Source organism: Rhyacophila brunnea, unplaced genomic scaffold (assembly GCF_057557595.1).
Source record: "Rhyacophila brunnea isolate RB1 unplaced genomic scaffold, BYU_Rbru_1.0 scaffold_1, whole genome shotgun sequence".
NCBI classification, from domain to species: Eukaryota; Metazoa; Arthropoda; class Insecta; order Trichoptera; family Rhyacophilidae; genus Rhyacophila; species Rhyacophila brunnea.
In genome coordinates this window covers 60,638,996-60,652,070 of record NW_028232751.1, presented here as the reverse complement: position 1 = coordinate 60,652,070, position 13,075 = coordinate 60,638,996, and the positions used below count along the sequence as shown (strand labels likewise).

The 13,075-nt window shown below is 32.0% G+C and overlaps 1 protein-coding gene across 7 annotated transcripts in view; it reads right to left on the bottom strand.

Moving 5' to 3' along the window:
* Positions 1-13,075, bottom strand: part of Glut1 (Glucose transporter 1) — a 59,734-nt gene that overhangs the window by 25,991 nt on the left and 20,668 nt on the right. For 6 of the 7 annotated variants that reach the window (XM_085947618.1, XM_085947670.1, XM_085947639.1 and 3 more), the window contains 5 exons: positions 6,892-7,057; positions 5,160-5,297; positions 3,997-4,092; positions 2,353-2,513; positions 1,298-1,422 (listed from right to left, as the gene is read on the bottom strand). In XM_085947618.1, the coding sequence (XP_085803744.1) occupies positions 1,298-1,422; positions 2,353-2,513; positions 3,997-4,092; positions 5,160-5,297; positions 6,892-7,057 (686 nt within the window). Of the gene's footprint in view, positions 1-1,297; positions 1,423-2,352; positions 2,514-3,996; positions 4,093-5,159; positions 5,298-6,891; positions 7,058-10,409; positions 10,445-13,075 lie in introns of all 7 variants that reach the window. The other variant, XM_085947664.1, reaches the window with a different exon arrangement.

The window sequence follows — 13,075 nt, the reverse complement described above, 5'->3', positions numbered from 1 at the left end:
TTACTTAAATTTTTAGCACCTATTTTTGTTTTTTAGCACATAATTATGAAATTTTAATAACATATTTTCCAAATTTTATCTACATATTTTAGGTATCTATTATTCATTTTTTATCACCTAAAAATCCTAAGCCTAGTTTTAACTAACTATTTAAAAAATAATAGACTGAAATGAAAATTGACTTCTTGTTTGAACACTGTATAAATGAAACGTTCCATTAAACATTGAAGCAATCACAACCAGAGAAGTGTTGTATAGAAGGATTCAAGTAAAGTGTAAAGGTATATATAAATAAAAAAGGTAGTTGAGGAAGCAGGTTTTAATATATTAATCAGTATCTTTTTGGGATTCACTAGGATACATTGTATCCCAACAATAATAAACAACAATAAAAAAAAATTAATTGAAATGAATCTCATAGAAGCATAAAACATTAATTTGTTGTTGTCTAAATCAGTATTACCAGTGGATATTCATCAAAATTATATTTTGAAGTTAAAAAAACAGATTACAAATGTATACGTCTTTTAAAAAAAAGTTATTGTAGGGAAATTTTCTTTAGAATAAACTTTTGACTACAATAAATATTTGATGAATTAATACTGATCTGTCACGAAGAAAACAAATGGTGGCTTGAAACAAATAAAAACAAAGTGTAAATGCTTCGTGAATAGAAGGCGATTTATGTGATATTAAGCACCCTATCTTTGCTATCCCGAAATATTCATTCAATTATATATGTCATTAAGAATAATTATTAGTTGTCAATGTATGAGTAATATATATATTTTTTCTTTATAATATATTTTTGCCATTCTGGTAAAAATCACTATAAGCAGAAAGTTTGGAGAAATAGTTTTACATGTTTACTCTTTACTTTCATTGATATATTTAAAGAGTATATTTTCTAAAATTATTTAACTCACAACTGCCATTGCTGATGTGATAGATGATAGTGTCTTTTACCTGAATGGTGACGATTATAATGTTCTAATTATACCAGCAGAATCGCAGACTCGCACATTGTCGACCATCCCAATCGTCGTGAACAATCATTGAACTTAAATACCAATTACACAGAAGGAATCATATGTTAATTGGATAGTCTCGATACTTAGTGTGATATAACATACGTTTTCGAGTGTTAAAAATTACAAGTAGACGTACCTAAGTACCTATATATTTATATTTTTATTTCGCTCGCGACTTAATAATAAAAAAATTGACATTCTTCAATCGGGTCAGACGGTTGGTGGGAGTCTGCTAGTATGTCGTGTAGTTTTGCTATTGTTCTTACCGCAGTTAACGCCAATAATAAAACGACCAAAGAAAAGCATTTCATAAGAATGTGAAATTTTTGTGAAGCCCATTAGACAGGCACCACCTATGCCTAAAACATTATTGAGCAGTAATCCTCCTTTTCTGAAACATAACATATATTTATGACATTAATAAAAATTAAGTTATAGTTTTTATTGGTACAATTTGAACTTTTTTTTGTACAGAGAATATCCAAAAAGAATTAATAATCTCTCAATTTGTGAAGTCTTTATAAAATTATACGGTATTAAAAAAGCAGGATCCATATTAATTTTTAGTGACACAAATTAATCCACAAATACTGTTGTTTTTTTTTATATTATCTGCATAATTAGAAGATTTCAGGAGATAGTTTTCAAAATAAATCAACTCCAAGATTTTTTATTGGCAATGAATACTAAATCGTTCTCTAAATTAAAGAGTGCTTGATATTGTATAATTTTCAGAAGTCGCTAAATTCAATATCAAATCGCTTAAAAGCCTAGTAAATATGGAACTTATTTTCAATAGTGGATAATTTATTTTCAAGGCACACGTTAAATTGTTAAATGCCAAAGAGTATGATAAGAAATGATCAACGAGTAGTGAAAATATTCCGTTCTATCAGTTGGAATTTTAAAATTATCACCCGAGTCATAAACTCAGGTAAGTATGTGGCGAAATACTATACCACATATTTAGCAATCACATTTTTGAATTCCTGAAAATTTTACCTGTTGGAATAATAGCATGTTTTATCTGCACTGGCAACATTTGCTATTGAACATTAATATTCCACAAAATATATGAAAATAACAACTGTTTGTTATATACCTACTTTCCAACACTTGATAGAGACGGTGTGCTGAATTATATATTTTTAATAATAATTTGTAATCCAATGGTGTATTCATAGTTTAGGTGCACTACCCTCCAACCCACTTAGATAATTATTTGGTAGATAAATAAATGACTAAATGTAAAAATTATTAATTCTTTTTAGATTGTTTCTGGTATATTAAATAAATAATATATTCCGAGAAGTCTTTTTACCTTCCGAACCGGTTGGCTATCATGCCACCGGAAAAACCTCCAAGCATCCCGCCGATTGCAAAAATACTGACAGCAACAGAATATAGTTGCTTGACGGAATCTTCAGGGATATCTTTTCCATACCGGTCTTTGTAGACATCCTTCATGAAATTCTCGATATTCTGTGACAAAGGCGATCATTGTTGTTAGTCAAATTATTTCTACTAGGTACTTCTTAGCCGGCTCTCACATCTAAAATCGCCTCGTCTGCCGCACAGTCATAAATCAAACCTTCTAGGAATGTCGTTTCGATGATGCATATGAAGATCGCGCACATACACCTAGCAACAGTCACGCGTAACCTCTCGAAACGTATGTATATTTGAATGCAGCGACCGGCTAGCCGTAATAGGAATGACCAATTCATCAGGCGTCTTCGACTTATAGCCCGAGACGCATGCGATTTGTTGATAACAGCATTATATGTTTTTTTCAAACTAAAAAGTCGCATTCAACCAATCTACGGAGCTCCATTTGGCAACGTGCGTCTTGTGAAAAAAGATGACGTCATATCAACGTATTCGACACATACAGACGAGACGAGTTTTGATGTGCGATACGGCTTACGAATACTCACAGTATGGTTTTCAGAAAATGTAAATAACAGAAAAATGTTCCATGATATGTGAAATAATGTAGAACTTGTTCGACCCTAAGGAGATCTCATGGGCCTGAGAGGTTATATTACTTAGCAGATTTTTATTTTTTACGCGAAATGGATATTTTTTACATCTTGCTCTACCTATTAGGTTAATAATCTGGGTGCAAACACGCATTGAAAAACATCATGTATTTTTTTGCCAGAACCGGGAATCGAACCCAGGTCCTATGACATTATAGTTACACTTGTTACACGCTCCATTAAATTTTTTAAAGTGACACCATTTTTTTAAAATTTAATTGACATATATTTGTTATAATAAAAAAAAAATGCAAACGGTTTTGTAAGATTGTGGTCAATATTTGGATCCCATAACCTGTTATAAAATATATATTTTTATAAATTGATGTTTCTTCGACTTTCAATTTTCATTTTAGGTAGGTGCATATTTAACATCCGATGACGTCACATGCATTGTGTATTAATTATTGTAACGAGAAACACAATATATATGCATAATTTTATGATATAATATAAAAAGAAAAATGTAGATTCTGTGCATCTTTTCTATACACAAGGCTGCTAACGACGGCTATCGAGGGTAGTTTATCATATGTATGTATTGAGGCGGTTAATTGTTACAATAATTTAACAATACGAACTATCAAAAGTGTTATGTTTTAACAACATCTCTCTTGACTGTGTTAACTTTTAGATTGATATCAGTTTTGACAGTTTAGATGGCTAACTTATTGTAACAATTATAATACTCAATAGATACATATTATAAATTAGGTACCACCGATAGTCGCCTTGTGTATTGAATAGACCCATTGGTATCAATACCGCTATATTATCAAAAGAAAAGTATAAGATCATTCTGTATACACGGCAAACAGTCTGTACACAGCATTGTCATATTTGCCATTGTCTCAAATGCATTCAACCAATGGAATATTGCGTTTATATGTAAATATTAATGGATTAAATAAGGATGTACTTACCAACTCTGGTGCATTTATTACTCCTGTATTGTATCCAAATTGTAGCATGCCAAGCACGGCCGCTAATATCGCATACGATAAGAAAAACGTTAGACCCTGAAAAAAGTATATCTGGTAAGAGAAAGTTTACAAAAACGAAAATTCAATATAATATAAGTAGTATAATATATATATACGTAAGTATATATTCTATATAAGTAAGTATATTATACTTATGAAATACAAAAAAAATAACGGTTCGACTGCAGTACAATAATAATCCTATTTCGAGCAGTAGCATCCACCCGTTTATTTTGTAGATATCAATAATGTTATCTGCGCATCTATTCTATAGGTACACAAGACTGCTATCGGCCGCTATTGGCAGCAATCGAGGATAGTTTTTCATATGTTTGTATCAAAGTATTAGCACTTATTATAACAATTACAATAAGTTAGTTGTTATTGTTACAATATGTTCTATGTTTTAACAGCACCTCTCTTGGGTGTGCTAAATTTGAGAGCGATATACAGTTTTGACTGTTTAGACGGCTAACTTATTGTAACTATAATTATAATATTACAATACAAACATAATATGATAAACTACCCTCGTTAACAGCCGATAGCGGCCGATAACAGTCTTGTGTATTTATAGAATAGATGCGCTGGTGTATTTTTTGTCCATTTAAACCGTACAAAACTCCACATATATTTATTGAACTGTCTATAATGATAATATCACAGAACAGATTAATAAATGTAATTATTCATATAGACACTGCATTTTGAAGCAGGGTTTTGAATATGTCCAACGAAAATGAAATACACATTATAGACGTGCAATAATATGTGCTGCAACCTTCAAATACACCAATATTGAATCAGCGTCAATGTATAAGCCGAGAGCAGTTGAGCAGTTGACGAAGCGCAAGCTTAGCTTAGAAAAACGTATTCTTGCCTCGTGTTGAAGTTTTCACACTCGATAAGAGTTTGCCTGTTACTCAACACTCGTTAGGTATTTTAGTTGCCATTAATTCTGTGTTCCCTACATATTATGTAATTAAAAGGTACATATGCTTTCACGTGGTTAATGTATCTACTCAAGAGATTATCTGTGTCAATGGTGATGATGACTTTTTTTTATTTCGTCATCATCAGACTCTTTAGTATGGGTTTCATACCTGCTCCAGAAGTCGTAGTTTCCGCCTGTGAGAATGTTCTTCTAACCGATCGACATATTCTCGTAACTCTTCAATTTCTTCTTTAACAGCCTGTACAGTATCTAATTCCTGTTTTATTGCAACCATGTCCCGTTTAACCTGGTACAACAAAATTGCATTATTAACAGCAATGGAAATTAAATAAAGAACAGTAAAAGATTGATTAATATAAAATTATGTGATGGTAATATAGTTAATTTAACTTATTGGCACACTATTGTATAAATATAGACCAGGGGTGTCAATAAGGTCGATCGCGAAATGATTTTTGGTCGAACGCCAAAACTGTTTAATGGGATTTTATTTATTATACATATTTCTATTACAATATGATAAGTAATTCAAGCTCTGTAGCATCCGGAAGCTCAAAATAAATTGTATGTATACAAAATAAAATAAATACTGTTATGTAAATATTTTTTTCTATGTACAACGCTTTATTTAGTATTCTTAATACTAAGATTCTATTTTGGTTTAAAAATATATCTATTATATACTAAGTATACTTAATTTCAGAAAAAGTAGATCACCTAGGATTTTTCTTCTTCAAAGTAGAATTCAAAGGGATGCGGAAAGGCTGGGGATAGTCAACTGGGAAGAGAGAGCGCTGGACAGAGATTCCTGGAGAAACGTTGTGCAGTCGGCCATGGACCTGAACGGCCCCTAGCGCCAGTTTAATAATAATAATAAAGTAGATCTTTATGTAAAAATTAGTTGACACCCCTGCCATAGACTGTGTGAACTGCCAAAATTAATAATATGTACTCACACTTCACAGGTACCTAGGATTTTCTTTATTATATGGCTAAAAAGGCTACAACCCAGGTAGCTAATTGGTAGGGAACGATTAGGGAAAATTGAAAAGATGGAAAAACTGTAAGGCATTGTCCATGTCTATCATTGAACAATCATATATTGTATCAATATTAATATGGTTGAGCTAGCCAGAAGGCAAGATCTTTGGAGTTTCGATAACGGCAATAACCAAACGAATGATTGCCTGGGTACCTAGGGTCGACTGCAGAGGGTTTCAGCGGTTGTGAAAGTGACATAAAACGTAGAAGACTCGAGACAAAAATCATTAGCAAACAATCAACGTCTGAAGGTTAGTAAAAGACAGTAAGGTGTTAACAGTCAATAACAAAACAGGATGATTCTCAGTCAAAAAAATTATGAAGAAAAAGAAAAGAGTACTCGATTGAAAGGTATTGATTAGTCTAACCAGTAGTTAAGTGGTCTTACTGGTTATTCCACAGTAGTTAATTAATGATTGACCGGTAATTAGGGTGCTGTTTTTAGAAGATATATTAGAAATTACATGTTTAATCTATAGAGTGATAATCTTCATTTCCTTTCATACTCAAGGAGGAGAAAGATCCCGTGAAAATAATTCAGAAATGGGTCGAGTTTCCATAAGAGGACAACTGAACAAAATTATTTCCCATATGAGAATCGTACTCACGTATAATCGATGTTACAATATGAAACTGTAAAGGTGGGGCATAATAACTGATTGCGACGTCTCATGTGAGGGCAAGACGTCGTTTTCAATTTGATTGGTTGCCTTTGTTTCGGCTTCAAATGCAAAAAGGATGACCTGCCAAAGGCGACTGACAATATAACAATATTTTGGAGATGCGTGATATGATTCTGTACACGATAAAGTAAGTAAGTACTGATAAACAATGTATACCTCAGAGACTTCTGACTGACAGGACTCGACGCTCTTCGTAAGCTCTTGTAGCTGGGTCCTAATCTCGCACAGGGCGACCGTTGTCTCCAGCTGCCGGTCGCCCCTCTGGAGTTCGTCCAGCTTGGCTGACAGGTTCATGCTCATCACGCTCACCTGCCGCTGCAGGCTGGTCATCCGAAACGCAAAACAAACACACCCTAAACCAGTGGCCTCCAACCGACACTCCGCGGCACTCGTTATGCACTACCACTCCGTGCCCGGAAAATTATTCGAAATCAGGTTAAATTCATCGAACCGATACATTGGCAGTATAATTCATTGATACTACAGTATTTATTTATAATGGCCGGCCCACACTAACCAAAATCAACCAGAAACACGCGGCCACCTGCCGTCGAGTGTACGCACTGCGTCGCAGGCCAGCCACACTCGACCGCAGGCAACCACAGGTAGCCGCATTTTAGAGGTTGCATGCGGTCCGTGTGGATCATTCTATACGGGTTTAATAGAAAAAAGGTAATATTACCATTTACGTATTACTTGTGTAAGTATACTGATTAGTTTAATTTAACAGCACGACATAAAATTACACCTTTAAAAGGTTTAAATACTGGAAATATTATTTCAATAATAAAAGTATTTAAAAGTACCTACTTAGTATTATTTATATATAATATATATAATATTTTATCGAAAAATCTATGAGACTGGATTAAATTCACGTGAAGATTTTTTTTTCAACGTATGCTTTGACCCAGAGCAATGACGCAATGGGTTGAGCAAACAACGAACATCCATTTCTCGTAAAATGTCTGTTAGGTTAACATTTACTATTAGGGTGGATATGTTAATATCAAATATCTTTTACTAGTGTACATATATTATCACATTCATTGTGGTAATAAGTTTATATAGATACATTTTAGGCATACTCGTTGTAGATTATATAAGTACATTAAAATTAGACTGTCAATGAACTATCGGTATTCAATGATTTTTGTTCGACAAATTAGATTGTTTTCGAAGAATTTAACGGTATCCCTAGCAATCATATGGCTACGTCACAAACTTGCCCCGTCAAAACTACATTTTTTCTAATTTTTTGCTATCAAACTCTGTGATGTGCAAGGGTTGGGTCAATTTTCACCATATTTTGCATTGCTATCGTATTTAAAAAAAAACACCATTGCTTTACTGTTTGGCTTATTTTCTGCTTTTTTCAGAAGTGCTACGTTTTTTCCCTATTCCTACTCTATGATGTGGACCTTGAAAAGGTTTAGCCAAGTGAATCTTATTTTTGCCTTTTAGAATCACAAAAAAATACATTTTACTTTCTTATAATAAACCAAACACCTGTACGATGTCCAATTTGATGCTAAGTTTATAAATTGAATGTCTCTAAAAAATAATATCTTAAAAAAGCGTGCCTTTTCGTCATAAAAAAGATCAAAATTTTGCTACTTATCTCGATTTCATTGCTATCAGTACAAAAATAAGTACTTAGGTATTTTATATTTTTTTCGACATTAATACTCATGCTGAACTCCCACTTGAAATTATTATGAACCAATTAAAATTGAAAAAAATCTAAAAAAAACGGATTTGGTCAAACCGTTGTTTATCCTTTAAATCGGAAACATAAATCCGCGCTAATTGGGAAATTTTCCAAGAAATATACATACTTTTTATTAATTTTAGTTATGTAATAAATGTTTCTATATTTTAAATTACTTACAACATTTTATGCATTAATTTTATAGAACAATGTAGATGTTTGGCATAAGTATATACTAATATGCTCATATTTGTTTTTATGAAAACACATTATATACATGCACGCATTTACAAAAATTATGGGTAATTAATTTTAAACATTCAAATACATCTACGCGGAAATAAATATTTATTAATTAAATTTACATCTTTTTTAATAGATCGAGTAGAATTCTGATTTGAACAAAAAAATCGATAGCATTTATTTTCCAGCACTTCTATTGCTCTTCATAATGAATATTCTTCATAACATGGATTTTATTATGAGGTGTGATACTTTCTGCCAATGTTTCTAAAATGAAAATGGACAGAAACAATATTCGCATATACGTCAGGTTTCATATACTGGAACCATTCTACGGTGGCACCGTGGGTATGGCAAAAGTGTATCGCTGTTGTATTGGTAGTGTTTGCTAGTATTGGAACAGGCACTGTCGCAAATAATACCAATACACACGTGAATCGCCTATGGTGCCACTGTAGATTGATTCCAGTATACAAGAGAAAGCATTATCATTTTGTCAAATCTGCTACACTACTACTGAGCAAAATATATCCCACTAAAACAGCATTTAATTTTTAAGTTAGAAAGCATCAAATTGTCATTATTACCTGGTCAAGGAACATCACAAATGTATGTGTTATAAATACCTACAATTATTCTTCAATATAAAGTAGGCATATACCTACATATGGTTAATGACATAATATACTAAATGATTTATGTGGATTGATTATGAAATTATCTTCATAAAATTTTGGCTTCATTTACTGTTTTTTCATTAACTTTATTCTACTTCTATAAATTTTCTATTTTTCATAAAATTTTGTTGATAACACTGTTTGTAATGTCGGTAAAGTAATATTATAACGGTGCCCGATGTGCCACGGTTGGGTGCCACTGACTGTCCTAAACATTTTCCGGTTGAAGAAAAATTGATATGCATGAATAGTTTGTATAATATAAAAATCCATCTACGACCTGCCAATTCAATTGCATGCCAAATTCAGTACACAACAATCATTCTATTGTCATACCAACCGATACGGGCAAATATTCAAATCTATACATGTATATACAGTGAATTTCACGAAATGCATATTGACTTTATTTAACATAATTATGATAAAAGCTGATATGGTTTAGGTATTAAAATATTTGTACTTTTAAGTTTATTGTACCAATGAACGACTATCATTTACTTATTGTTACAGCTCAACACACAATGATTTAAGCATATATAATATTAGATAACAAAAGAAATGCATTAGGTACCCTTGGAAAATGTTCATGAAAATTCAGTACACCTATTGTTTAGATAGTAATATAACCCCATACATAAATATTCTGATATAGATCATATATTATGTACCATTACCGTGGTATTAGAAAAAAATGTTTGTCGTTAATTTAGGTAGGGATATTTAAAAACAAGTCCTAGCCAAACGATATACGTGATTATATCAGAAGCCCATTATTTTAGGTATATGCGTGCAACACCGCTTAATAAATTTATAAAGAGATGATTCCAAAACCTGCTTAAAGATAATGAAAACAAGAGCATTCAATTGAAACATTTACTAGCATATGCATATGATGAATTGGTATTTGATTAATGTATGGAAACAAACTAAGTCAATCTGGAATGAGGTTGTGCACAAACAGAAGGTTAGTGAAAATACTTTAAAAAAATCAATGTTATGAGTGATAAATTATGGATAATAAACTTAAAAGCGGTAGATACCTGGGAGGGCAGAATACCATTGCAGCATCCCTAATCTAAAATCCACGCTCTTATTAGTTTAGGTATTTATTAAGTGTTATGATTCACAATTTATCGGTGTTTTAATGGGCAGAGCTGTCGCAGGAAGGCTTGTCAGCTAAGAGAAAACGCCTCGTAGACTGCGCGGTCCACCTATTTTGGAAACACAGGGCACTCAGTCACTACCCTAGATGGAAGGGTATCATTATGGGCTATAACAACACCCGACATCGAGCCAGTACCGTAACTAGCGAAAGCCCGAATCCGATCATTAGTCAACAAATGCGAGCTCATCTGCTAGAGCTTATGACAAGTGTACAACACAATGAAGCTAGAGACAGGGAACAATAGCATTATCTCAGTCAAAAATACGATATCAAAGGCAAATAATGAAATGATATGAGAAACGCTTCCACGTGCTTGACGCACGTCGGGAAGAAGGCACCTTCAGCCCAGCTGTAGTTACGGTACTGAGGGACACTAGAAGATATCAATCAACAAATTAATGTATTAATCAATGCACCAGCAGAATGCTGGCGACCGATAATTAATAGGTGTAAAATGATACTACTAGAAATATTGGCAAATGTAAATAATATAATAGCATTCAACCCATGAGATTAATATGCTGCTACATAATGGCTTGGAAAAAATAAACAGAAATTTACATTGTAACAACTCAAAGAATACGGAACCAATCAAGGAGGATTTAATATTAATGAAACTTTTATACTGCTTTATGCAGCAGTGTGCGCAGACACAACAATATGCCAATACATAAAGAATACTCTAAAAATATTATTTTTTTTGTAAAAAAATATATTGACTGTACAATGTTTATTTCTGATATCATCTGAAATGTGGTTTAAACGAATCAACAATGGACGATGATAGAACGGCATTCAAATATAAAACCAGGGCCGGGACAAAGTTTTTCTATTTTGCTTCATCAGAAACTTCTGTAAGCACTAACTCATTTTGCTATATTCACAGGTATTGTTTCACATTTCAATAAACAATTTGTTATTTTTTGTGTCAATTCAAACAACAAATAATAGCAAGAATACAAATATCATCTATATCACAATCGTAATATAACACAGTAATCGCAAAGATTATAAATGGAAGCAACGGGATGCAATTGATATGGAAATAATATTGTACATATATATATGTGTGAAAGGAAACTGCAGAAGAATTGGAAACTGACTGCCATGTGATTTAATTCTAATAAATATATCTATTCGTATGTGATAAAAACTCGAGAGTTATCAACGCTGTAATTGGCAAATTTCACACATTATTACATAGGTACGTACATTTTATCGAAAACCCAACTGATTTAAGATTAATCTCGCATTTCCTTTCGCACATAGACATTATTTGTAACATAGCTATCGCTTACTAGACTCGTTTTATGACTCTACGATTTATATAAAACTAAAATATGTTTTTATTTACTTTGAAATATAAGTGGATACATCATTTAGAAACACATTAAATAATGAGCACAATAAACCTAAACCACACAAATTCGTGTATAAAATACTCAACGATTTCGTTGTTTAGGTATCTATATGTTTAAAGATTTTGTTATTTGAGGGAAATTTAATTTTATTTTACCTACTAGAGATATAATATGTTGCATTAATGGATGTGCCAGAATGATTGATCGCGTTGACGGATTGATTCTAAAAAAAACTATTAAAAATTCACTTACAAATCGAATAAAAGTAATAAGCACAGTGATATAATAAAACAATTATTATGTATTGACCATTTTTTTTACCACAAATAACATTTGATAGTAGGTATAGGTTGAAGTGTTCAATTTCACATCCAATTGAATGAATTACGCCGGTGAAATATTTTTTTTATTCATTCCTCAATAATGTATTTTGTAACCATAAAGTCAATAACAAAGAAATCAGAAATTAATAACGGTATGAGTCAAATTTTCGTGACATCTGAAAGAATTGTCACCTAATACTTTATTTTAAACAAAGATCCGCAAAGGTGGTATAATTTAATATCTAGTTTTTATAATATCATTGTTAATATCGATTTTCCAAAAACTATATATGTAAATATTATCGGAATGTTGCTGAAAATATTCTGTTCGCGTTGGATTTATTAAATGGCCAAGAGGTCTACTGTTCCAACCTCTCTACGTGGAAGAGCGTTGGAGACTGAAATTAAATTACGTGATGCTGGGAAACGTCTCTCTTTCGTTTTTCATGATTTAAAAATCATTTATTCAATATCATTGGTCAACATTGATTATATTCACTTACTCTAAAGTCCAAAATGTTAAATCTATTAGATTTTGATCATGTGATTAAAAAAAGCCATAAGAGAAATACATAGATATTATTAACTATATGTTTATTAGGTATATTTTAATAATTTATTTTTCGGGACCCGAATTGAATAATTTCTTTCCAATATCGTAGATATAATATAATGAGATATATAATGTATTTTATTCGGTATAATTTGCAGTTGTTTAAAAATACCTGGATAATTTATATTGAGCATATTTTTTATCCTTCGACAAACTTATAGCTTAATCGTCACTTTACAAAAAAAATGTATTGCTATTTGGATTCATTCATTCGCTCACATGGAGGCAAAGTTTTGAAGACAAT